Source organism: Mus caroli, unplaced genomic scaffold, assembly GCF_978045245.1.
Source record: "Mus caroli unplaced genomic scaffold, Mus_caroli_1 scaffold_11, whole genome shotgun sequence".
Taxonomy (NCBI): Eukaryota; Metazoa; Chordata; class Mammalia; order Rodentia; family Muridae; genus Mus; species Mus caroli.
In genome coordinates, this window is record NW_028227266.1 from 40,424,544 (window position 1) to 40,451,882 (window position 27,339).

The window sequence follows — 27,339 nt, forward strand, 5'->3', positions numbered from 1 at the left end:
ACCGGGCCATCCCCACTGAGCATTTCTTAAACATTGCTCACAGGCACACTATTTTCACTACTGGTGTGTGTGTGTTTATGTTTCTACATAGGAATGCATGTAGAGGTGGATTTGGGGTGTCTTACTATTCTCCACCTTGTTATTTCCATGCAGGGGTCTCCTCATTGAGTCTGGGGCCCACTGACTGATTTGCTATCCTGCTGGCGAGTGAGCTCTGGCTACCGCTTGTCTGTGTTTCTTCTCCACCGCCAGCACCGGGTTACCGGTGCGCATGACCGCACCCACTTTTATGTGGGTAGCTAGGGACCCAAGCTCAAGTTTTCACGCTTGCACAGCAAACATGTTACCCAAGGAGCCACCCCCCAGCCTCGTATTATTTTAATCTCGCTTTGTCTAAGTACTAACTATAAAACCCAACTCGCTTTTTAAAATTTAAATGAGCGTATCAGCCCCATCCAATGCAGTAATGTAAACAAGACTGTACGCTCGATCCACAGCATACAGTGCACATAAAACAAACACAGGACTATTATAAATTTAGAAGGTTTCATCACATTAGTTCTAAAACCATCTTAAGTATTACCAGCTGCTCATGTGCAACAATATGGGATAGGTTGATATTCATACAAAATCCTCCTGAGACCTCATTCTGGGGAAATTTTTTTTGGAATAGGAGGAAACTAGTCCCCTCGAGGACTTCTAAGTTAGATGCTCAAAAGAGAGAATGAGATGGGCAGAGATGTTTTGATCTTGAATGCCCACATATATCAGCTTCCTTCTGCCCTCCCCCACGCAGGTAAGCAGCCATGTAGTATTTACTTGGAAGAAGGTCATGCTGGAACCTCCATGAATCGTGCCATACTCAATGGCAGTCTGGTCAGCCAGGTCATCCACAGACTCGATGGGCACCTCCATGCGCTGCACAGTCAGGAAGGCTGCCAGGTTGGCCGTGTAGGAGGAGATGATGATCAACGTGAATGCCCACCTATGCAGGAAGACACCAGAGAGGCTTCATTGCCCTGGCATTGCCAGGAGGGTTAGGCTCCTGAGTTCAGTTCTGCTATGATGCAGATGGGAGCCAGTATCTTTCTTTGAAAGAGATATCAGCTCAGTGTAGGGAGGGGGAGGATGCAGGATATACAATGTCGAGAGACATGAACCGAAATTGGCGGTGGATTTTTATTTCTTATTTCTGAAACGTGATTACTTGTCATTCAAAAGAGGTATAGCCCATGCACGTGAGGGTCTGGGGACCATTGGAAAGGAGTCGGTGAATGAGGTGAGGGCTCTGTGCAGGGCTGCATACTGCCATGTACTGAATACCTAATATGAGCAACATCCTCACATCCTAACATCCGCTAATCCTTACAACTCGGGAGGCAAATGTACTATTCAACCGCTGCAGGAAGCAGAGAGAGGCTCTGGGAAGTACCTTGATAAATACTGATACAGTTGTACACAGCCACTTCTATGACCATGACAGCAGAAAGTCTTCAATGAAGATGAGCTTGTGAAAAGCATCTTTGGACTGCTGAGAAGTTGAAATTGGAAAATCCTCTGACAATGGACAAGCTGCTTCAGACTTACAAGACTGTTTTATGGAGTCGCTAGAATTTCATCTGAAATTTGAATAATTCTGCAATGCAGGGAGCCTATATGCCAACAGCAGCGTGCTCAGTCTGGTAGATTAAGCAAGCTTTTCCCATCTGCTCAATAGGCTGGAGCTACATCAGTACCTCCCTCCTTGTGTGTTAGGGGCTCAGACACAGATCTAAGCACCACGAATCAGGCTGGAGAATCACCAATTCAGGATCAGTGGCGTCCGTATTCACAAGGGTTTGCCCAGTATGCAGACACTGCTATGTTAATGCACAGCATTTATCATGGGACTCGGCAGCTCGCAGCCGCCAGGTGGATTTTCAAGACCAAGAAATCCCATTGTCCCTTTAGTGGTTACCAAGAACTCCGGCTGGACACCTGCCTAGGCAGACACAACAGGGCCATCCACCAACTCAATGGACTTTTATATGCTAGGCCACAAGGGAGATGGAGTATTTTGTCTTGGGGTTGTTTTTTATTTTGTTGTTGTTCTGGTCACCAATATGATAGCAAGGGAAGTCCTTGGTTTCTCCTGGGTTTATTTATATAATAAATGGGATAATGATACCTGCTCTACCTATCTCTGAGTCCTGGCAGCAGCAAATGAAGTACTAGGTCATTTGTGATCAGCAATCTAGAACATGCTAGATGAACACAAGAGCTAGAGAAATGTGGAGAAGCCTCCAGGCTGGCCAGGGGATAAAAATCATCTGACTACCTCCCTGATGCTTTCTCAAGTAGGGCCCTCTAAGTGGCAGGCTTCCCTCCCTACTCAGGACACACTCTCTGCACCGCCTTCAGCTCTTTACACTGTAACCATGCCTAGGGCCATGCCCAAGTTCAGCAGCAGCCTGGATACACTGAGGAGAAGCGGACATAGACATGGCTGAAGAGCTGTCTAGGAGCTTCTCGCGGGCTCATGGCCACACTCTGGTGCCTGGTTTTTCCTGGGTGACATGCAGGTGTTTAGGGTCATGGTCATAAGGGTAAGCTGTCAGCCAGCTCAATGGACCCAGAGCAGGCCAAACTATCCCAAGGACTTGGTGGGGCTGTGCCACTGCATCTGAGGACGGACGTTAGCAGTTGTAAAGCTGGCACTCTTCTGAGCAATGTGACGTTTTCTGTCCCTTGCTCTGGCTGGGAGGCCAGGGCAGATCATGGGAGTCCTGTCTTCTGATCTTCCACTCTCCCAGGGGACTAAATAAACCTTGACGTTAATAATCTCAGAACGAAGGAGGCAGAGACACATGCTGATGCTGTGGACTGGGGGCTAGTAAAGGTCTCTCGTGGTGGCTCTTTGTTGCAGAGTTCCTCTCGCAGCAGCATGCTCTGGAACACAGTGACTCAGGCATTTCGAGGCCTGCTATTTAGAGCAGTACCCTGCAGGGTGTGGGCTTCTAAAACTCTCTGGAGGAAGGCATTCCTTGGGTGCAGTGGGGGGAGGGAGGGTGTCTATGGTAGATGCAGCAGGCACACCAGTGACAAAGAGCACCCGTTGGAAGGAAAAACCCAAAGGAACCAAGTGAACACCCTTAGATGTTCCTCTTCCTGGGTTCTGCCTAGCTTTCCTAGGCTTCGAGGGAGTTATGTGACTGTCTCTGCTGAGACAGTATCCTCTTCTTGGGGACATATAGCTCAGTTCTGTATGTTCATTTACTCAGTAACTTCTCGGTAATGCCTGGGAGTGGGCGAGAATCTTGCCCAAGTGGCTTAAATCCTGCCATATTTGCCATATGAAGGCAAATGAAAGCTCTAGACAGAAAGGGGTATCATTGTCCCAGCTACTAGCCCAGCTCCTGAAACAACTCTGGTGCCTACTTCTAGACCTACTGTGTGAACCTAGGCACTAGTAATCAAGGATGAAAATACCTCATCTCCTCTTCCTTTGGCTTAAACAGGCTGAGGAGGAGGAGGCAGGGGAACTAAGGCTGTAATTTCTGAGAGCTACGACAGTCAAACCTATCGTAGATTGCTAACAGAGGATCCAATACTTGTATTTCGCAAGCTTGTCTCTCCAGACTGCATATGTTCTTCATGTCCCTCATTTCTACATAGCTTCTGGAAGCTTTCAAAGAACTTTCCTAATGTTGAATCTTTTGCCTGTCAGAGAATCTAATAGTTTGACCATTCCTGCAGCTCCTGAGATGGACAGGCCAGCCTTGCAGAGTCAGGAGTGGGTGGACAAGGCTCAAGGGGCGATAGTGGAGACTTGCTACACAAAGCCTCCCTCCAACTGGAAACCAGAGGCTGCTGCCCAGGGAGTACTGGTTGACCAGGAAGACAGAGGCTGGGAGGGGAGAGCAGAGGTGCCTTCTGCAGAAAATGTACAGCAGGCTTTTGTGCATAAATGTGCATATGCCCTCTCTTGGCCAAGCCACTCTATCTCAGTCAGTTTTCGGGTCAAGAGGTCATATTTTTTGTTTGTTTGTTTGTTTGTTTTATATTTTTGTTTGTTTGTTTGTTTTGCTTCCTTCCCTTCCTTCCTTTCTCCCCCTCCCCCTCCCCCCCTCTCTCTCACTCTCTCGCTCTCTCGCTCTCGCTCTCTCTCTCCCTCTCCCCCTCCCTCCCCCTCTCTCCCTCTCTCCCCTCCCCCTCCCTCTCTCCCCCTCCTCCCCTCTTCCTCTCTCCCCTCTTCCCCCTTCCCCTCCCCTCCCCCCTCTCCCCTCTCCCTTCCCCTCCCTCTCTTTCATCTTGGTTGTCCTCTGTACCCAGACCCCAGAGACAGGGCTAGGTGCTAAGATAAACAGTACTGATTCTTCATCCCCTCTGACCCCACCTCCCACATCCACATTGCCCATCACCCTCTGAACTTTTAAGACAGCTAGCTCCCTGCTAGGGTCTACCTGGCAAGGCAGATCTTCCTGGTTGCTCTCTTTGCCATTGGAGAGGGCGATCTGTTTCTCTGTGTAGTGTTAGCTATCCTGGAACTCCCTCTGTAGACCAGGTTGGCCTCAAACTCAGAGCTCAGCCTGCCTCTGCCTTCCAAGTGCTAGGACTGAGGGTATGCACCACCACCATCTAGTCTCGGGTCTCTATTTAGTCCAATCCCCTAGCCCTGGGTCTGCTGCCGGGCCTTACCAGACACCACTGACACAGCGGGTAGACAAAGCTCGAGGGGCAATAGTGGAGCCTTGCTGCATGAAGCCTCCAACCGGAAACCAGAGGCTGTTGCCCAGGGAGTACTGGTTGACCAGGAGATTACACCGGCCCTGTGCACAAGGATGTGGACTGTACCACTCATAAGGAGTCAACCTGCAGGAGAGAAGACCACATTCCTGGGGTGAGGAGGGTAGACATGGGGTGCTGGAAAGCTGCACAACTCATCTTCCTGGCTGTGCCTGTGTGACTGGGTCCACTACTCCCCTCTGCCCCTCCGCTATACCTGGATTCTTGGATTTCTTTTTCCCGTGGAGGGGCTGAGGTGGGTTGGACTCAGCCCCTTCAATAGTTTGAGAAGTTGGTGCTTCTTAAGCTATTTTTTATTGAATCCTTCAAATAAATACATTTCTCCCTTAAGTAAACTCAGGTGTTCAACTCCAATATTTAAAATGACTAAAGGTGATGGCTTTGTCAGAAAGGTGGGAGCACAGGGATGGGCAGCCTGGAAGAGCCCTTGTTTTTTCATGGTGAATTTCCGAGGAGACCAGGAAAAGTTCCCAGGGTCCCATAGGGCCCCAGCTTAAAAACTCTCACCCTAGTTCTATAGGTCTCAAACCCCAGCTACATCAGAACTGCCAGGGAGGCCTGTTTCTAAAAGTCCCTGTGTGACAAGCCTGTGAGTTGCATGAGGACTAAAAACTTGTAAGGTCCTGAGTGGTGTAGACAGCCCCAGGTCTGTATCCACACTGACAGCCACCGACTCCCTCTTAAGAGATGCAGTGTCCTAGATCCCAGCCTTAGAGATGCAAAGGTACAAGTATTAGCACTGTGAGGTACCTCTGATGATGAGCTGGCTTGTGTGTGGGGGCTGCCTGGAGTTTCATTTTCCTGCTCTAGAATCTCAACCAGAGTTACAGCATACAAAAATGAAAGTACAACCTGTCTGAAGGAACAGGCACTGGGTCTTCAGAGTTCTCAGTGACCACATGTGTCTGAAGGCTCCCAGGAGCCTTTGCACTCCGTGGAACCCATGTGCAAACCATTGCCTTAGAGCAGAATATCCCAGGTTTGCATAGCACACAAATATGCAGTCATATGATTAGCCCTTTACTGCCTTTTCTATTTTCATTCTTTGAGACAGGGTCTCACTCTAGCCCAGGCTGGACTGGAGCTTACTACATAGCCCAGGTTAGACTCAAATGCATGACAGTCCTTCTGCCTCAGCCTCCTACCACAATAGGCTAATGTATTTTCTTTTGTTGTTGTCATTGCTGTTATTGTTGTTATTATTATCATTATTATTATTTTCTAATGCCAGATTTGGGACAGTATGTGGGTGTGGCAGCCACAAAGGAGGATGCAGAGACCATCAGGGTAGCTTTAGGTGAGTCCCTCTTGAGTGTTTATAGAGCAACAAAGCCCTAAGACCCTTTGCAGAGCCTTAGAGGTGACTTGAAAGCTGTGCAGACTCCACTAGAGCCAACTGTCCACACATACAGCCTCAGCCACAGGGGGCCAAAGAGAATCTTAAAGCAGCAGAGCCTGGATCTCACAGACAGCTTCCTAAACACAGCAGCAGACAGTGCTGCTAAGTGGAGAATGGAAGTGTCAGACAGCACGCAAGCTCCCGCACCTCGCCAGCTGTCACTGACAACAGATAGTTGACAGTGGCAGTGCCTATGGGGCCAAGAGAGGTGGGTGGTGTACAAGAGCAAACCCCGGTGCCTTTGAAGACTACTAGGTGGCCACAAAGGCCGTTTGATTTAGCCTTTGATCACCACAAGAAGAGGCACACTGGGGTCATGTAAGACTCAATACATTCCTGTTGCCTTTCTTGAGTGGAAAGAGCATGGGCGCCCAATCCATAGACAGAACACAACCCCAGGAAGACCCCCACCTCTGAGAGATAGAGCAGGGTCCAAAGGATCATCTGGCCCCAATGCTGTGGTCTAGAGATAAAAAGTCACTTGCCACAGAGCCTCTGTTGGATTTCTAGCTCATTCTAAGCTATTCTCCATTCCCACTCAACAGTCCCCTGTGATAAACTGAGCAGGTGGTGGGGACTTAAACAGGTGGAAGGTGGCTTGTCCTGAAATTCAGGCTACCTTAGCTCAGGGGCAAACAATCCCTTACAGCTTAGGGATACCCTGGAGTGTTTCCATATGACCAGGAACAGTTCCTGCCTTCTGCGGACAAGGGAAGGCTAATTTTCCCTGGCCCCTAACCCTGACCATTTCTTCCAACTCAGTACTGGGCACAAATGTACCCTCTTGTTGCCTGCTACCCTCTGTGGGTTTTGTTCGCCAAGACAGCTGTGTTTTCAGAGGCAGAGCCAACCTCTGCAGAGGAGCATTTTCCCTGGCCTGTGTCACTGTGGCCTCTGTCCCCCTTGTCCCCCCCCCAACTCTGTTTGGATTTGCAAGCTCCATTTCTCATCATTCAGGACTTTAGGGCAGATCATAGCAAGGAGGGATGCCAGGGTACCCAAATGCACCATGCTTAATTAGAGCAGTCTTCCTGTCACCCCCTCCCTCTCTCCTCTTTCCCAAAGCTCCTATCTAAGTTGGGGCGGGTGGCAAGGATGCAGGAGGCCAGAATACAAAAGCAAACGCAGACAAGCAAACCTGTCCACACTGCACATGGTAGGGAACACATGCACAGACAGATGGACGGCTAGTGTGAGGTTGACAGCTGGGCAGAGAGCATTTCAGGCCCCCAGTCCCTCTGCCATCTCTATTTGGCACCGAGGTTTTCTAAACCCTCCTCTCCTCCTCCCACCCACCCCCCCCGCCCCCATGCAGTTCCCAGAGTGGACACGAGGTGGCAGTGTGAGGACAGGGAAGGAAAGGGAAGAGTACCGAGCCACGAGGAAGAGGACACAGCTGACCGCCAGATAAGCTAGAAGCATGAAGAGCCAGACTCCTGGAGAAAAGGGATCCAGGAAGGAGAAATAGCCCGGTCTGCGTCCCTGAAAATGAAGATGAAAATAAGATTCACTATACATAGTCAAAATGGCTTTGGGCAGGGCAGGGCATGAGCACTGGCTTGGACCTAGCATTCTAGGGAGACTCTGGATGATTCTAACAATGCCAGAGATGATAGTGTAGCCCAACACCTTGTAAACCCTGATCTACCGATGAAACAAAGAGCAGTGTGGGCCTGACTCTTCCAGGAATAATGAGGCTTTGTGCTGAGTAAATCTGCCAGCCCTTGACACCTGTGACTACTGCCTTGGAGCTCAGGAGGACCTGTGAGGTGAAGTTGCTGTACAGGGGTCTGACCTCAGCACCTCTCTTTAATGGCTGCATCTTTCTCCTGAGAGTGTTAATATAGCTGGTTCCCTTGGCTTTTTGCTCTGCTGAGTATCCTCAGACAATGGAAACAAAGTCCTGAGGGCCCCTCAGACGATTTTGTCCAATTTCCTAGTAAAGAAACCAAAGCCCAAGAGATGCACCCAAAGTCATGCCATGGCAAATGGACGACTTAGAGACACATCTTCTAACTCGAAGTCACCATCCGGTCCCCTCATAGCTTGATGTGCTTACAACTCTTGAGGTTGGAGCCAGGAAGGGAAAATCAGCTCCAAGTTCCCACCACGTCTCACAAGAAAGAATGTGAAAGATGGTGTCAAGGAGTCTGGTGCCTGATCCTGTCTGGTCTCAGCTAGAGCTGGGCTAGATCAGACCCACTCTCTGAAAGCTGCAGGCTTGCTTCATTACCCTACAGTGTTTCATCTTTCACTGAAGAGAGCTCACATACACATCTATGTTCCTTTCTTCCTAAAGGAAACAAACACCTTACATCAGAATGAACACCTAGACTCAATCTGTGGGTCACAACCCCTTTGGGGCACCAAATAACCCTTTCATAGATGTTGCCTGAGACTATCAGAAAACATAAGTATTTACATTACAATTCATAGAAGTAGCAAAATTACAGTTATGAAGCAGCAACAAAACTAATTTCATGGCCAGGGGGTCACCATAGCATGAGGAACTGTATTACAGAGTTGCAACATTAGGAAGGTCGAGAACCACTGCCCTAGATGGTCTGACGGCGGCGCGGGAGCTGAGCAGTGGTTGCCGCTACAGATGGGGTGTGCTCTCTCCAGCCACGTTCCACTGTCAGCTTTACTTCTGTTTACTACAAAGCCACCAGGCTAGATGCTGTCTAAGGGCCATTCGAAACAGAAATGCTGTAATTTTTATGATCTCAGGAATCCAGGAAGTCTGTGGATGTAACTAGAAGTCAATATCACCTTAAGCCAATCTATGAGCAGGTCTGCTTTCACACTTAAAATGATATCAGTCATAATAGCACCTACTACCTGTATGCAGTGTCTGCCCCGATAGCTTTCTGTATGAGTGACCCCATGGTACCTGCATAGCCTCATTCCTCAGTGACTTCAGCTTTTATGGGTGGCTTCTCATTTCCTCTCAGAGAACCAGGAGGAGCATCCTCAATGCCCTGGGGAAGACTTTTACTTTCCCCTGGCACAAAAAGGGACACAGAGTTGCTTTATCACTTGCCCTGCTTATAGGCAGTCATTCTTGAGACCTGCCGTCTTTCATCAACGCTACCAGAACCTCTTAGGAAGCCTTTATGAAAATAATTTTCTTTCCACGTATAGCACAGGCCAGGGAGAATCCAAGTGGATTTTCTTACAGTACATGAATGGTTGTTGATGTTCAGAGGACGCTTGATCAGGCTGGTTGGGAAAATGAGTCTGAAGAAGAGGCAAAGGACAGCAACTGAGGGAAAGGAACAGGAGGAGGAGGAGCAAGAAAAGGAGAAACAGCATTAGCAGAAAGAGGAGGGGGGAGGAGGAGGAGAAGCAGAAGCAGCAGCAGCAACAGGAGGAGGGGAGGCAGGTTAGAGACCAGATCATGAGTGTGTTTGCTCCCATCATTACATCAATCTTGTAACAAGAAACAAGGGGCTCAGGGGCAACAGAAGCTGGGTCCATGGTTGTTCATTGCAATGTCTACCACAGGCTGACTATCTTATTCATCGCCCTAGCATCCCGTGGCAGACACAGAAAGAGTGTGAAGAACCCACACAGGTGATGAAGGACTCAAAGAAGACCACCTTTGCTACTCTTGTACTGCAGCAGAAATCACTAGCTTGGTCCACTCTCGGGGCTATGCTTGGTTGCAGACTGCCTCTCGATAAATGTACATGAATTCTATGTGACCTGCTAAAACTGTTTTACTCTGTGCCTTTCAAGTGTGAGACAGCCAGGAAGGGGGAAAAAAATCTTTCATTGCTGCTTTCTGAATCTGAACTCCATTAGATGTTCCATGTCAGAAATCTATACCTGATTGTATCACAAGCAGGGAACCCGAGGAAGATGGCAGCACTATTTAAAGCTGCCATATTTGGTTAGGGTTGATAAGAAATGATGCAGAGCCGTGAGACAAACTCCTAGAGGCTTGGTTTATATGGTGCGGGACATCACACAAATAAGAAACAAGACATAGGTAGACATGGCCTCACTTGAAAGCTGCCTGTCACACTGGCAGCCTCTGATTTCACCAATGATTGACTGATACTGACCAGAACAGTTGGGCAGTCATTGGAGATGTGGGTCTGGGTTTAGGCTGAGCCACACTGTTGAGATAACTGCAAAGGAAGCATGCTCCTTGCAAGATTCCAAATGCTAACCCATTTTCCTATGTGGATGTTTTGGATTGCTTCCTTCCCAAGGGACACCCTAGTCACTGGGACTTGGCACAGACTATGGTCACATGCCATAGGCACTTCTTCAAAGTACCAGCTTCTACTGAACCCAAAAGATGTGTAACGGTGACAGTGACTCTTCCGGAAAAACTCGGTACCTCGCTATACGCTCTCGATTTCAATACGAGTTCCCACGCTGACAGACGGAAGAACCAGGGCCCAGGGAAGCTGTGTCTCACTCAGATCATTGGTTATGGCTTCAATTTCCCTGGTACTCACTCATCAAGCTGTGCCGTCGGCACGCTGCGCTGCTCCATTCTCATGGCAGCTGTACCAAGTCTTGTTCAACTCTTAATGTTTGTAACTCGCTCCAATAAACTCCTTAATTAATCCCAGGCCTTCTACCCCATGCCAAGAGAATCCCAATTTACTCAATCCTACCCATTTAAAGAACTCATAGATGTATTTATCTATCCTCATCATCATTTATTGTGACTGTTGTTTTATAGACATTTGTATTGACTTAGACGATCAATATAACTGCAGACTGCAGGTGTGGCCAGTGCCTTTAGGTGATGGCAATCATTCTGAATGAAGATAAGTAATGGCGTATGTACCCATCTCTCTCCATACAGTCATAGCCATGTGGAGGTCAAGGACAGGACAGGTCCTGCTGGTGGGATGAAAATTAGAAGCAGTTGCCTTGAATTTTGGACTGTGCTTCAATCTGACCCTACCACAGTTGGCCTCTTTAGTGATAAGAGAGCTCTAAAGGATTGGCCACCAACTAGCCCAGCGTCCTGGACTTTGGAGGCTGTTTGAATTGTTTGGTGGCAGTGGATCTTCTCATCTGAAATATGTCAGTGCTGCCTTTTATTCTTAAACATCTATTAATTTAATTTCTCTGTGTTGGAAAATGATATTGTAGAAAGTGCTCTCCTTACCAAAGTGAGACAAACTCCTAGAGGCTTGGTTTATATGGTGCGGGACATCACACAAATAAGAAACAAGATGTAGGTAGACATGGCCTCACTTGAAAGCTGCCTGTCACACTGGCAGCCTCTGATTTCACCAATGATTGACTGATACTGACCAGAACAGTTGGGCAGTCATTGGAGATGTGGGTCTGGGTTTAGGCTGAGCCACACTGTTGAGATAACTGCAAAGGAAGCATGCTCCTTGCAAGATTCCAAATGCTAACCCATTTTCCTATGTGGATGTTTTGGATTGCTTCCTTCCCAAGGGACACCCTAGTCACTGGGACTTGGCACAGACTATGGTCACAAATTGTCCAGGTATATGTTGGTTTTCTAGTTAGATACAAGCTCAACCATGGCGGGCAAGCTTCTTAACCCCTGGGTCTCTATATACTCTTTGTAACTTAGGAATAACAATAAATCTGACTTTGTAGGGTTATTTTGAGGACTGAAGATATAGTAAGGAGTTGTGTGTGTGTGTGTGTGTGTGTGTGTGTGTGTGTATGTGTGTGTGTGTGTGTGTGTGTATGTGTGTGTGTGTGTGTCCATGTCCCCACACACTGCTTTCTCTCTCTCTCTTTCTCTAATGGCAGGCAGGAATGAAAGGAAGGATGGTGTATGACAGAGGAGGGGTCTTCCTTTTATACTGATATCTTCCCCTAGTGGACCAGAAATACTACTTTCTGTCCTATGATGACACAGGATAAAGATACTTGAGGGAGGAGATGGCTGTCTGGCCACAATCACTTTTCCAAATTCTTCATGTTCCTGTGGTTGTACCACATGAATCAGAAGGGCTCTCCAGGGTTCTTGAGGGAAGCAGCTAGGGCAACCTGGCCTTCATCCTAGAAGGATGGATCTCAGAAACCAGTGGTCTATTTGTTGTTGCTATTGCTTTGTTTTGCTGAGACAAGTAGTCTAGGCTAGACTTGAACTCGCTGTGTAGCTCAAGCTGACTTCAAACGTACTCTTGAAGACAGACTATCTTCTTGTCTCTTCCTCGTGAGTGCTGGGATTAGTCACATGTCATTAGGGCTGCCTCTGATTCCAATCCTTAGAACTAAGTTCCATTTCAGCTTTCCCAAAGAATGAAGCAGACAGGAGGCAGCTGCTCTTGGAACTGTGGGAGGGCAGTGTGCCTCAACGACATTTTCCTACATGTGACACCAGTGATGTCATCTCTCTTTCTCCTCCCCGTGCCCTATCTCTCCAGCACGTCACTGGCCAGGGGTTACCATATGATCTGTGTCATGTGTTCCATGTAAACTGGAGTGTTTACAGAATGTAACAGCAGTTTATAGAGTGGTTTCTTGTTAGATAGTCAAGCGCCAGGAATGGTCAGTGGTCAATAACATCCTCTAAGGTTGAAAAGGGAAGGAGATAGAGTATCATCAGGCACTCAGCCTGGGAGAGGCAGAGGAAGTTATATATGATTGCAAAAGCTCGTGCATGTGGTTAATCTGTAGGATGTGTCTTGTATAGTGAGGCTTAGTGTATACTCTGCCTTTAAGCCCAGGAGGATGAAGTAAGCAAGCAGCTACCTCCCTTCCATACAAAACACCTAGAAAGCTGTTTTTCAATATATCGCACACATGGACATATCTATTCTTACTTCTCTGCTTGGAGATCAGGCTTGGAGACACCCAAGTTCCCATTCTAGCCTTAACCTTGACTCACTGAGTGGTCAGGCCTAGGCAAGCCACTCACCATCTCTGGGCATCTTGTTTTTCTTCTTCTGTCATAAAAGCAGAACATGATGATGCACAGGAAGGATGAATGGGATTGTTAGGAGAACAATGCTGATATGACAACCTGATCTCCTGAGGGAGCTCCATCTATAAACATCCAATATTACAATGACTATCCAGGGGTCTATATTTCTAATGGCGAGTTATGCCATCAAGTTACTCAGCTTTGGGGACATGGACATGATTCATTTTGACCACCTTATAACAGACTAATAACTTAGAAGTGACTTGCTGACTGCTTAGAGCTTTCCATGTTCCTAGACAGCCTTGCTGAGATGAAACTGACCGGCCTGGAAAACCGATAACACACCCAGAAAATGCCAGGCCTTAGCTCCATTTGACATTTATTTCTCTCTCACGTTTTAGTTGCTGACTACCTTAGTTACTGTCCTGTTGCTGTGAAGGGACACCACAACCAAGGTAACTCTTATAAAAGGAAGCATTTACTTGGGGGCTTGATTATAGTTTCATAGGGTTAGTCCAGGATCTTCAATGGTGGGGAGCATGGTGGCATGCAGTAGGGATGGTGCTGGAGCAGTAGCTGAGAGCTTTATAACTTTATCTGTAGGCAGCACAGGTACATGCATGCGTGCATGCCTCTGTGTGTGTGTGTGTGTGTGTGTGTGTGTGTGTGTGTGTGTGTGTGTGTGTGTGTGTGTGTGCATGTGTGTGTGTGACACAGAGAGAGAGACACACACAGACAGACAGACAGACAGACAGACTGGGTCTTTAAAACCTCAAACCCACCTCCAGAGACACATATACTCTCCAACACGGCCTTACCCCTAATCCTTCCCAAACAGTTCTACTAGCTGAGGACCAAGCATTCAAACATATGAGCCCATGAGTCCATTCTCATTCAAACCACCACACATCTGATTATTACCTTTTCTCTTATTAGGGTTTTGTTTGTTTTTTTGAGGGAAAAGACTCCGAGAGCAAAGCAAAGGAAAAGACAATGGAGCTTCCCTATCCAAGGCATATCAGGCACACAAGGCTAGAGACCTTGTGTGGCTTCACAGATCTCACAGGTTGAGTCCTCAGATAGGAAAGAGCCTCGAACAAGCACCTAGTCAATGCATGTCCTCTACATGGGAGGAATAGACTTACTACAGGATGGGACAAGTCACTGACAGTATTTGGGACCTGGAGACAGGAAACTTGGCTTCAGTGCCGACTGAGGGACCAGGTTTGCAGGGTTCCAACCTCCTAATCCATGCATTAAAAACCATCCCACCTGTCTCTGGCACTGCTGCACTCAACGAGAGCCTGTGTGGAAGCGTCTCATAAATCAAAAGCGGTGCGTCAACATGCTATGTCTTAGACATCAATCCAACCTCCCTGCAGAAGCCAACATGAAATTATTTAAACGAGATTTACCCATTTGGGGGTTAAATGGGCCAAATGTTGTATCCCAGGTTGGGTTCTGGCATATTCCAATATTACCTTACTACAACAGACAGGGAGTGCTTGAGGAATACAAACTTACTTTAATATTAGTCTGAGCAAAAATGTCATGAGGTAAATTGCTGCATCAGGGGGAAAAAAGACAGAAAACCACAAGATATACTCTGTCAAATATGGTTTTTTTTTTTTCCTGGCTGTTCTCTCCTCTTCTTACACATAGTTGAGAATTCACAGTGCGCATCAATGCCTTACAACTCTTGAAAACAAAATCCCCTTGGAGATAAACTACTAGACTAAACACCAAACTTCTCATTAAAAAGAAATGAGTTAATTTGCCAGGGGACTCATACGCCTTGAACTCGATCCAGATCCTGTCACATGACTACCAACTTTGAAGCATCAAAGATGAAGCCACTCCAGATTCTAAAGGTCCACCCATGAGTGCATGGCTTAGAATCCCAGCTGGTCCCAGGCAAGGATGGATCCTGGTGCTTTCTCGGGTGGATGATGTGATGATGGTGATTCTTCACTAGCAACTTGACTAGATTTGGAATCCCCCTAGGAGACACAGCTCTGCAGATGTCTGGGGGGGCTTTCCTAGAGAAGTTTAGCCTAGGTGGAAAGCCCTACTCTGAGTGTGGGCTGCAGCATCTCATGGGCGGGGGTCTTACATGATAATAGGAAAGACAGAAGGAAGGCACCAGCATCTGTCGCTCTCTGCTTCTTGATTGTGAATACAATGTGATGAGCAGTCTCACATTTCTTCTGCCAGGCTTGCTCTGCTGTTATAGACTGTGCTCTCAAACTAGAAGCCAAAATAAGCCCTCCTTTCTCTTCTTAGTTGCTTTGTCAGGGACTCTGTCACAGCAGGAAGAAAAGTAACGAATACAGATGCTGTGCTGTGCGTTGGGTGTGTAGACATTGCCAGAGAGAACAATAAGTTCAGGTGGCAGGTATGGATGATATAGCAGGCTGCCTAAAATGTCTGTCTCAAGACCAATTGGGATAAAGAACAGAAATAAAAAAAAATTTTTTTTTATTGCATACTAGCATACTGGACCTCCCTAGCATAAATTGGCTTTCTGGGGCTCAGTGTTGTTCTACTGAGAGGATGGTGCTCACTGACCACAGGGCCACTGGATATGGCCTTCACTCTTCTCTCTCGCCTTCCCACTTTATTTTCATGTGCCTATCAAGAAATACTATATGTTTAGAATCACCACATTTTCCAAATCAAAAGTAGTATCTAAAATTCTTGTCTGACAAAACAGTAGCTTTTCCTTATTATACCCCATACTGGGGTCTTGTTAAGAGATGAGAGAGAAAACTTGAATGCATCATGAAAGTGTATAATAGATAGCAGCCACTGAGAGAAGAGAGGGGGTTGGGTGGGAGAGACCACATGACATTTGAGCTGGGTATAGAAGGGCAGTGATGATTTTGTTCTGTTGTTGAGGGGACAGAATATGAGTGTGAACCTAGATAAGGAGGTGAGGGGAGGCAATTGTAATGCATGCCATGCTAAGAGATTGGGCAGCTGGTAAATGATCTGGAGTGTGGGGTTGATATGATTAAATTTGTAAGGCAATCAAGCAATCAACTTTCAGGCTGCAGTGTGAGGCCTGGAATGAAGTGAGGAGCAATTCTCCTGTATTTAGTACATATAATAGTGAACATTTCCTGTGCACACAGCAGACACTGCTCTGGGAGCACTGCATGTGTGTTCTCATTTAATCTGCACAGGACAACTCATTTATTTCTACAGATGAAGCAACAGAGGTGCATGTGATCTCTAGCGAATAACTGTCCCTTCCAGCATCAACAGCAGGCAACCAGGCTAGAGTCCAGAATCTTCACCATTATTTCTTTTTGTGTTTTACAGTTCCATGTGGGGTTTACTGTGGGGGAAGAGGGCAAAGGTGGCAATGAAGACACGGGGAAAGAAAGCTCACCATTATTTCTTAGTGAATGCTGATGATGACTGTGGTCTTTGGTTGTGATAGTAAGTGAATAGGAGACACTTTTCCATTAGGGACACTCTAAGCTACTGTAGTAACAGCAGCTGAGGTTAGAGAGAAGCAGAAAATAATTGGAGATTATCTAGAGTTTAAGCAGTGTTAGGGGTGAAGAAAGAGGAGTCAGCTCAGGTCACTGAATGAGGTGACATTATCTGAGCTGAGACAGAGGAAGAGGAACCAGCTTGCTGAAGGAGACAATTCAGATTCAATCTCCAAATATCCCAGGGCAGCAAATGCTCTGGCCAAGCTTGCTAATAGTCTTCTATGTTAGAATGTTCTTCCTTAGATCCGACTTAACCCATCCTATTGAAAGGAAGCCCTTCCCTACTGTCTGGAACAGCCTGTGAGTTGTCTCTATTAGCAATCCAGGTAGAGGGAAGTAGCCATGTGCAGGTACATGCTGCTGGAGTTCAGAGAGGAGTCTAGAGTTAGAGTGGCATTAGCTAGGGAAGAAGGCAAGGACACAGAGGGGAGGGAAAGGATGAAGACAGGGGATTTAGTCAAGGTGATGGAGAGGCACCAGAAACATCAGGAGACATGGTGACTCGGGTGCTAGGGATGAAGAGTTACAAAGAGTTCAAAGGGTCAACATGCCAAAGCCAGACTCCCGAGCTGGCTTGTCAAGTAGCAGGGAATGTTCTTATTTTGGTCTTAGAGATGGCTGAACAGAAACATTATTCTGTGATGTTAGGAATGTTAGGAATAAAGAGAATATCCCCTAATGAATGTTTAATGACCTATATGCAAAACAATTTGAAAAGTGTTGGGAATTCATAAAGTGTTTCTGATCATCTTTAAATTTCAGAAACATGCTAGCCACCATTTATTATTCTGGAGGGTGTGTGTGTGTGTGTGTGTGCATGTGTGTATGCACTTGTAGTGTGTACGTGTGATGTACCTGTACTGTGTATGTGTGATGTGTGTAGTGTGTTTTGTATAGTGTGTGTGTATGTGTGTATGGTGTGTATATGTGTCCATGCTTGCAAATTCAGAGGCCAGATGCTGTTATTGTGTGTCTTTTATCATACTCCAGCTTGTTTTGGGGACAGTCTCTCATTGGACCTGGAACTCTTTGTTTCAACCAGACTGGCTAGCCCATGAGAATCTGTAGTCTACCTGTTTCCACCTCCAACGCACTGGAATGCAGATGCTGTCTTAGTTCATGTTCTATTGCTGTGAAGAGACACCATGACCATGACAACTCTTAGAAATGAAAGCATTTAATTGGGAGCTTGTTTAGAGGTTCATGGGGATTAGTCCATTATCATCATAGTGTTGGAGCAGTAGCTGAGAGCTTTACAAGCAGATCCATAGGCAGCAGGCAGAGAAAAAGACACTGGACATGGAATGGGCTTTTTAAGCCCATTCTCAGGGACACTCTTTCAACAAAGCCATGACACCTAATCTTTCTCAAACTCTCCTGCTCCCTGGTGACTAAGTATTTAAATATATGAGCCTTAGGAAGCATTCCATGCCAACCACCACAGATGACACCATTACACTAGGTGTTTCATGGGTCAAAGGGGATCCGAACTCAGGTCCTTAGGCCTGCACAGCAAGCACTGTGCGCACCGAGCCATTCTGCTAACTCTCCGGAGGGTTTTGCAATTGTGCGTAACTGGGATTACACTATGCAATGTAAACACATAATGCAAGGTACCCTGTGAATACATACAAATTTCATGGTTTTCTGTTAAAAATGAATAAATGAATAAAAACAGCCCTTGCCTAGGCATTTGTACTGAGTGAAGTACTCTGATGTTTGCATACAGATTTGACTGCAGGCAGATGCTCACCTTCTGGTAACAGTTACTCATTAGTCAGGTGACCTTATAGATATGGGAGAAAGAGATTCTAGATTCTTATAGATTATAAATGAGGACAAATTAGCTATATTTTTGCTCAAAGATAACCATCAATCAGAGAAAATTCACAAACCAGTAAACACCCATTATTTAATCTTAATTTCATCACATTGGCACTATTCTTTTGAAGGCAGCATCTCTGTGTAGGTTTATATGGGGCTCTGGTGGCAGACTCCGCCTGGCAGATGCTAGCATCCTGATACAGCTGCGTACATTCTTACTAGCTCTCCTCAGCTTCAGCCAATTTAGGAATGTTCTCTCACCAGTTGAGTTTCTGGAACTTTCTAAGCATAGTGCCTCACACGCAGAATGTACTCAGTAAATATTTGTTGAATAAATGCATAAACTGTCAGGTCTGCTCAGTGTAACTTGTTTGTGCCAGAACTCGTTTTTCACTCAGTTTGGCCTCATTATAAATTAGTTCTGAGCAGCTATGTGGCATACTAGAGCCTCTAAGGTAGAGCTGGAGAGAGGGGGAATTCTGAACCAATCTGATAGACTGTACTGGTCAGTTAGGTTCTCCAGAGAAACAGAAATGATGGGGGGAGTATAGGTACATACATATTTATATATTCCTATAGCTATATCATATCACATCATATCATCTATAAGTCCTCCATCTGTCTCTCTGTCTATCTACTTACCTATCATCTAAATATCAATTTTCTGTATATTTATGTCATGGTTTGAATAGAAATGGCCCCCATTCTCATCTATGCAATGCTTGGGCATTAGGGAGTGGCGTTACTTAGCAGAGATTAGGAGGTGTGAGCTTCTTGGAGGAACTGTGTCACTGGAGGTGGCCTTTGGGGTTTCAGAAGCCCTAACTAGGCCCATTGTCTTGTTCTGTTCATGCTTCTTGCCAGTCTGGCTGTAGGACTCAGCTACCTCTCCAGCACCACGCCTGCCTGCATGTCACCATGCATCCTGCCATGACGAGAATGGACTAAACAGTAAGCCAGCTCCAATTAAACTTTATAAAAGTTGCCATAGTCACTGTGTCTCTTACCAGCAGTAGAACTTTGACTAAACAATCTATCCATCTACCTATTGTATATGTGTGTATGAATGTATCTATTTACCTATTATCTACCATCTATTTATTATACATTGATTATCTATCTATCTATCTATCTATCTATCTATCTATCTATCTATCTATCTATCTACCTATCCATGCATTCATCTGCCTATCTATCATATTTAGATTGATTTTAAAGGATTAGCTCATATGACTGTAGGAATTTATAAGTCCAAAAGATCAACAGGCTCTGATCTGAGGCATATTTATGCTTTGGCCTGGGACAGAATTCCTTCTTTAGAAATTCTCTTTTTGTTCTTATAGCATTTTTTTCTTATAGCATTTTTTCTTTTTTTTTTTTTTTTTCATTTTTGTTCTTATAGCATTAAACTAATTGAAAAAGGCCATCTTACATTCTTGGGGTTGGTTTGTGTCCCTCTCAAAATGGTGTTGAAATCTTAACTCCCATGACTTTTATATGTGACTACGCAAGCTCATTTGAAAATAGAGTCCTTGAAAATGTTATGGAGAGTTAAGATAAAATCATACTGGATTAAGGTGATCCCTGTAGGAGCTGGAGAGATGGTTCTGTGGTTAAGAGTACTGACTGCTCTTCTGAAGGTCCTGAGTTCAAATCCCAGCAACCACATGGTAGCTCACAACCATCCGTAATGAGATCTGATGGCCACTTCTGGAGTGACTGAAGACAGCTACAGTGTGCTTACATATAATAAAATAAATAAATCTTAAAAAAAAAAGGTGATCCCTGTGACAATAATGAGAATCCTTCTAAAGTGGGAAATTTGGACATAGATACATGGGGAGAGGCTGAAAGGATTCAAAGGCAAAGGCTGGAAGGGGGCATCTTTATGGCAACGAGTTCTAGACAATAATTACAGATGTCACCATGACTCTAAAAGACTTTTCTAAAAAACACATGGACTAATGGTTGGTCACACATCTGAAGAAGCTGTAGTGTTGCAAGTTGACATACAAGATTTAATTTCCCAAGAACTACTGCAAGGGACTAACATAGCTGCAGATTTGTGAGGTAGGTGATAGAAAATGTTTGGTTGGTGATCTCATTTAGGATGTCCACAGGATTGGTGACTAAGGTGTAGTACTGGACAGAGGTTCTATTTGATTCTGTTGTGCCCTGTGATGAGCATCCCAGCTATGTGTCCCTCTATCTCAGTGCTGCCCGTAGGTCAACGGGTCTCCCCTGTGTTCTAGCTCCCTCAATATTAATCGAGAAATCAAGGCCATAGCCTGATTGGGTTTTTACAGCTGGCCAGAGCATGGTAGTATGTTGAAAGGATGCATGTCTCCATTTCTTTTGGAAACCCTCTTGGAGCTCAAGAGAGAAAGGGGAGAGGAAGCTGGAGGCGTGGGGCTTGCTGGAAGTCCAGATCCCCATCACGGAGAGAGAAGACTGAGTCCAAGCCTCTCCTTGAGATAGCCCCAGGTGTGAATTTGGTTTCCTGCTCTGTGAGATGGGGTTTTAGTACTTGTCCACTTTCTCTTAAAGAACAGTCCAATGGGAAGGGCTGAGTGTACCCTGCAGGAAGTTACCAAAGACCACACAGGTACGGGTGTTTGGCTAACTACTTAAAGTTAGCGAGGCTGAACTTATACCTTGTTCTTTGTCTTACTAACATGTGGTTAGCATGTTCTTTGGCTTACTAACATGTGATTAGCATGTATGAATACCTAGCATGTGCCCTTGACCTACTTTTCAAACAGATCATATCCGGTGCCCTCATTTCTAAAATAAGCACAGCCCAACTGTGTCAGTTTCCTGGGATGGCCAAGACAGAGTCCACAACGGAGAGGCTTACAATGACAGAAATGTGTCATCTCCCAGCTATTGAGGATAGAAGCCCATTGATGTGACAGCAGAGCCTGGCTTTCTCTGAAGCCCCTAGGGGAGGGTTCTCATCTCTCCTAACCTGTGTGGTTGCTGGTGATCACTGATGCTCGTTGGCATGGAGATGCCACCCTGCAGTTTCTGTGTTTGATTCCACACAGCCTTCTCCCCTGTGCATCTGTGTCCAAATCCCCGACCCCTCAAAAACAATTATCTTAAAGCAAAGTCTTACTGTTGGCATTCCTTCTTCACTCCGCCCAACAGTTACCTAGCAACAGCCAGGTAGGCCTGGCTTGCTATAAAAGGGACCAGTTAGCCTCTCCCCCTCTCTTACTCTCTCTGACTCCCTGACCCCCTTCGCTCTCCCTGACCCCTTTTGCCCTCTCTCCCCTCCCCCCTCCACATGTTCCTGGTCTGCCTCTTCTCTCTCTCTCTCTCTCTCTCTCTCTCTCTCTCTCTCTCTCTCTCTCTCCCTCCCTCCCTCCCTCCCTCCCTCTGTCCTCTGTCCCTTCTCTTTCTCTACCTCCACTCCCTTCTCAACTCCTCTTCCCATGTCCCCAAATAAATTCTATTCTATACTAGACCCTTTGTATGGCTGGTATCTCAGCAGGGAGGGATGCTTCAGCATGGGTACCACCTGCTGAAGTACCTCCTTCCACCACATCATACCTCCGAGCTCTATAAAACATATCCTTGGCTTTTAAATACACAACACTTACTATGTAAGTGTGACTGGCATGGAATTTGCTAGGTAGGGAGGACTGGGCTTGAATTCCCAAAAAGGTCGCTGACTCTCTACTGCTGGTATTAAAACATGTCCCACCTCATCCAGCCAAATTCTCTTCATTTTGCAAGATGCTGGCTAGTGATTGGGCAAGGACCTATCCAAATCCAGCATGCCTTTACCTTACCTCTTTATTACACCGGCAAGAACTCTATTTCCCAGTGAGGTCATGTGTATGGGTCTGTGGAATTGGGACTTCAACATGTACTTTGAAGAGGACACAATTGAACATCAAACCAGAGTCCACATCACAGGTACCCACAAGTGTCTGGGATACAGATGCTCTCACTAAGTGGGAGCTTTCATCACAATAGGACAAGGGAGGATACAGTTTCGGAGGATCACAGCCTCTTTTCTCCACAAGGCACAGAGCCGTTAGCCGTATGGTTCTAATGGAGTGAGTCCTCACTGTCCTGTCTCTCTCTGTAGAGCTTAACACTCAACACCTATCTCTTCTTCTGGCCATCTTTTCCAGCCAGGTAGCCCAGCAGAGAACAGCATATCTCTGCTAAGTCAAGCCCGCTAGTGGGACATGCTCTTGCAGCACAGTGACTTCTGTCCTGGAGAAACCTGGCCATAGCTACAAAGGCCCTCTCCAATTCCCCAGGGGAAATTCAGATTTATACATAAGAGGGACACGCCCATTGGCAACTTGTTTCTCCTCTAAAGCAGGATTTCTCTGAACCAGACTGAAGCTGCAAAGACACTCGGGGTCTCCTCTTGCAGAAGCCAGGGTGGAGGGCTATGGGCAGTCCTGCTAAACTTTATCTTTAACTTTTCATAATATTGGAAAGGACTCTCTTTCCAAATAAGGCACGTGTCTAGGTACAGGGCTTAGGATTTCAGCACACATTTTAAAGGGACACAGTTCATTCCTATACTAGACTCTACCTCACAGTGACTGGGACACAGAGGTACTCAATAAATGAGAGCCATTGTCACAGTGACTCATGGTGTCAGGTTACATCCTGGAGAAGTGTGACAGTTAAATTATGACCACAGAAAGTGACTAGAATACAGGGAAATCTATATGACAGCTGTACACCTAGAGGTAGTTTAGGTGAAGGAGGCAAGGAAGAATATTCTGGTCTAATAATGGAAGCGAGGATGTTTCTATTGTTGGCTGGCCACGGAGTGATGATCCATTTGATGGATGGCCCACAGCCAGAATGACTCTTTCCTGATCTTTTCACTAGGCAAGACACTCAGATGCCATGTCTATCTTTGGCTCGCTACTGTGGTATTCCTATGTATTCATTTGATGCTTTTCATAGCCAGAAAAAAATCCTTTAAAAAAGTAAAAGCAAAGAAAGAAGGAATGTAAACGCCTGGGTTTAGCAGGTATAGACCCCAGCTTTGTATTTGTCAGCACCAGTAAGCAAGAGAGGGCAAAGCCCATAATCCCACATCTTACAATGTCCAGAGTGGATACAGTGGACCCTGGAGGCAGAGGAGCCCTAAGCATGCTGGCACTTATCTAAGCTTTAGTCCCTACCTTCTGGAAGAGCGTAACTGAAGCCAGTCACTGACACATTATGTACCAAGTGGCTCTCTCGGCCATCCCTATTTAGAGACAGAAGCCATCTTGGCTGGAAAGCTCCCAAGTTCGACTTTTCCATCTCCTCTGTTTGTAAGTTCCTGCAGCTGATGGAGGAAAAAAATAGCCCAGCGCATTTGCATTTAAGTCTCGAAATCTAAATATTTCTGTGAGTCATCCATTATTACCATATAACTCGGTGTTTGCATGCAAATAACTTTAATGGCATAAATGCTTGTAAAATAAGTCTCTTACCATATGAACTCTGTAAAGAATACTAATTCCCAGCGTCATGAATGGCTTGGAGAAATCGATCACTTTCTCACGTTCGGCTGTGATGGTGAGGCCCGCCACAGCCAGATCCGCTTTCTGAAAGGACATAGAGAGAAACTATCAGAGGAGGTAGGACCAGAGGCTGTCACTGCAGAGGAGGTGTCACTCTGGTCAGGCTTCTTGGCTCTGTCAGGATCTAAACCATGGCTCTCAGAAGGACCCATGTGGAAGCTGGGATCCATGTTTTCTTACGGGTAGACCCCTCTGAATTCGTAGGTAAGTTTCAAGCATGAGAAAAGACAATCAGACTGTTCAGATACAACTTCTAAACATTCCAGGAAAAGAGACCTTCTGGGCAGACTTCCTCCATATTCTTCTCTGTCAGAAATTCTTCCTTAGATCCAATTTAAGTCCATCCTGATGAAAAGAAACCCTTCCCTATTGTCTGCAAGCCAATACCTGGGGCCCTGGGAAAGCCCAGAGCCAGTACTCGGTTCTAGTGTGCACTCTCCCTAAGTAAAGAATTGATCAAGCTTAGTCAATGTGCCTGTCTAGGACTATATAGCCTCATCCACAATGTACAGTGAAGAGAGGGTTCCGTTCTTCACAGCAATTCTTTAACATACTGCTCGAAATGCAGCCTCTGGGGTCACCTATATCTATCCACACCACCCACTGGACCAATTAAAATGTGAACTCTTGACTTTCTTCCCGGAGCCCAGGGTTAGATTCTGTATTCATAGCGATTGATTCTAACCTATGTTTTAATATTTAAGACCAAAGAGTTAAAAGCCACATTTACCACTCAGGCAATACATTTCATCAAAAAAAAAAAAAAAAAAAACAGGGAGAAAAAGTGAAGTGTCCACAGAGCCATGAGTCCTGAGTGGGTTTGAATACCCAGAGCATGCATACATGTGCACAGGCATTTGATGACCGCCAAACCATTGCAAAGAAAGTAGGACACTGTTACACTTTATATGTGAATATTCCCCCCACCCACCCATGGGCTCTTGTGTTGGAACATGTGGTATTTATGGTTTAGGGAGGTTGCACAATCTTTTGGGACCTTTGGAGCCTAGCTAGAAGACAGGGCCTGAATGGCGGAGCTTGTGATTATAGTTTGGCATCCAGGGACATGTTATCTCTGTCTCATCTCTGTCTCTCTTTCTCTGTGTCTGTCTGTCTGTCTCTTTCTCTCTATGTCTCACTCTCTGTCTCTCTGTGTTTCTCTGTCTCTCTCTGTGTCTCTGTGTATCTCTGTCTCTCTCTGTGTGTCTCTGTGTCTCTGTATCTGCCTCTCTCAGCTTCTAGTGCATGCCATGGTCTGAAACATCTGCTACCCCGCCTACCACGCCGTGATGGACTCTGTTCTTTGAACTGTGAACCAAAACAAACCTCTCCTGTTTAAGTTGTTGCTAGGCTTTTGGTCACAGCAATGGATAGTATCCAATTCAGATGCTGATGTGACTCAGGCTCAGGAAGCATAAACCTATCAAGTTTCACTTTCAACATCTTCATGCCAGCCTCCCATCCTCAATTCATGCCCCAGCAAAGGTTAGCAAACTTAGACCCTAATCAAGTAGAGCCGTCCTTCAAAGAAACCAGAGTGCAGATGAACGAGGGCTTTAATGAAGAAGGGGGAAAGTGAGCGGCTTGTTTCCTATTTCTGAAAGTGTTGATGACTGCCACCAAGTGAATCAGCCCTTGGTGACAGAGTGGGGTTTGATTAGTAGATTGTCAGCATCTCCATCTCGGGGAACTCTTCAGAGGCTTGCCTGGGCCTTTCAGAACCTCAGCTTCCCAGAGATACTGACTTGAATTCAGCTGGTGAGCTGAATGCAGAACAACAAAGTCAGGCTAGAGGCCTGCAGGGGCAATGCTACACCCGTGGGTGTGCTGTAGAGTAGGGGCATAGCTCTGCCTGAGACCTGAGTGGGAAGGAGCACGCATTGAAATAATTAGAATAAAGCAACTGAAGTAAACATTAAGACAACAAGGGGCTGGGGAGATGGCGTGACCAACAGTGCTTTCTGTGCAAGCATGCAGATAGGAGATGGATCCCCAGTATCCATGCTTAAGACTGTGTTATTAGCGATGCACACTTGTAATCTCAATGGGCCTTCAGCTATGCCCATGTACATCCATGGTGCTTACTGGCTGGTCAGCTTAGCCTAATTGGTGAGCTCCAAACTAGTTAGGGACCCTGCCACAAAATATCAAGGTGAGTAACAGTTCTTGAGGAATGACTTGAAGTTGACCTCTACCTCACCTCCACATATGGACACACACACACACACACACACACACATACAGGAAATTAAGATTGGGACTGGGTAAGAATGCTTGTGCGAGTGTGAGAACCTAGATTTAAATCCATAGCACCTACATAAAAATCAAGGCATGCCTGTAACCCTAGCACTGATGGGGGTGGAGACAGATGGATACCAGGAGCTCACTGAGCCAAACATAAGCTTCCAGTTCAGCGAGAGACCCTTTCTCAAAGCAGTAAGGGGAGAATGATACAGTCAGACACCAGTGTCCTCTTTTGTGTACACATTGTCATATGCCGCTGCATACTCATCACACACACACACACACTAATTAAAATTTTCAAAATGATTAAGTTGACAAAAAACAGTCAAGGGGTAAACATAGCATCTGCTCTTTTCTCTGGTGATTTCTTTTCTCAGAACTCCAAATCAATTAACCAAAGTAAATCGTCATGACCCCGGATTTCCTTTTTCCACGCTCAGCTTTTCTGTAAAAGGGGTAAACTTTGGGTAACAATTTGGAAATCATTTTGCAAGTTTATTTATGTTGGCCAACAAAGGCATGATGAATGCCAGAGCAATCCATATGTCCATATGGACAGAGCGCCGGAAATGGGCTACATCCTTCTCCCCTCCACCTGTGTAGGTGGGAACCGCATGCTCCCAGCACATACAGGCCATTTCTTCCCCAAACTGGACCCCACATAGAAAAACCGCCTTTTGGCTGGCAAAGCTGATTTGGCGGTGCCTCTCACCCCATCTCTCTTCCCTTTCTCCTCAGGCTGGAATAAGTTGGGGGGCAGGGAAGCAGCAGCAGCAGCAGTAGCAAGCTACAAGAAACAGGCAAGAGGTTTGGTGGCGGCTGTTTTTTATATTTAATTGACTCAGTATAAAAGAGTAATTATCTACCTTGGCTTCAGCGCACCCCGGGGTGCCAGCCATGATCACGTGGGATCAGAGTATTCCAAAAGATGTGTGTTCATTTTCTTTTACCTTAGTTAAAAAGACATTATGCTATAAAGCAGCCTTCAGATGAGGAGATAATGTGCCATGAAGACACACTAACAAGCAAGGGGGTTGAGACTACATGACTGCTTTGGAGTCTAAGGCTGGAGGCTGGGGGGTGGAGGGGAACATGGGCACATGGCAGCCTGTCTGGGGCCTTGGTGGGGGGTGGCAAAGGGTTATGTTC

The 27,339-nt window shown here is 46.1% G+C and overlaps 1 protein-coding gene across 2 annotated transcripts in view; it reads right to left on the bottom strand.

Moving 5' to 3' along the window:
• Nucleotides 1–27,339, bottom strand: part of Grik4 (glutamate ionotropic receptor kainate type subunit 4) — a 425,565-nt gene that overhangs the window by 22,325 nt on the left and 375,901 nt on the right. For both annotated transcript variants that reach the window (XM_085844546.1, XM_085844547.1), the window contains 4 exons: nt 23,857–23,970; nt 7,557–7,666; nt 4,678–4,851; nt 820–985 (listed from right to left, as the gene is read on the bottom strand). In XM_085844546.1, coding sequence (XP_085700672.1) covers nt 820–985; nt 4,678–4,851; nt 7,557–7,666; nt 23,857–23,970 — 564 coding nt within the window. The remainder of the gene's footprint in view (nt 1–819; nt 986–4,677; nt 4,852–7,556; nt 7,667–23,856; nt 23,971–27,339) is intronic.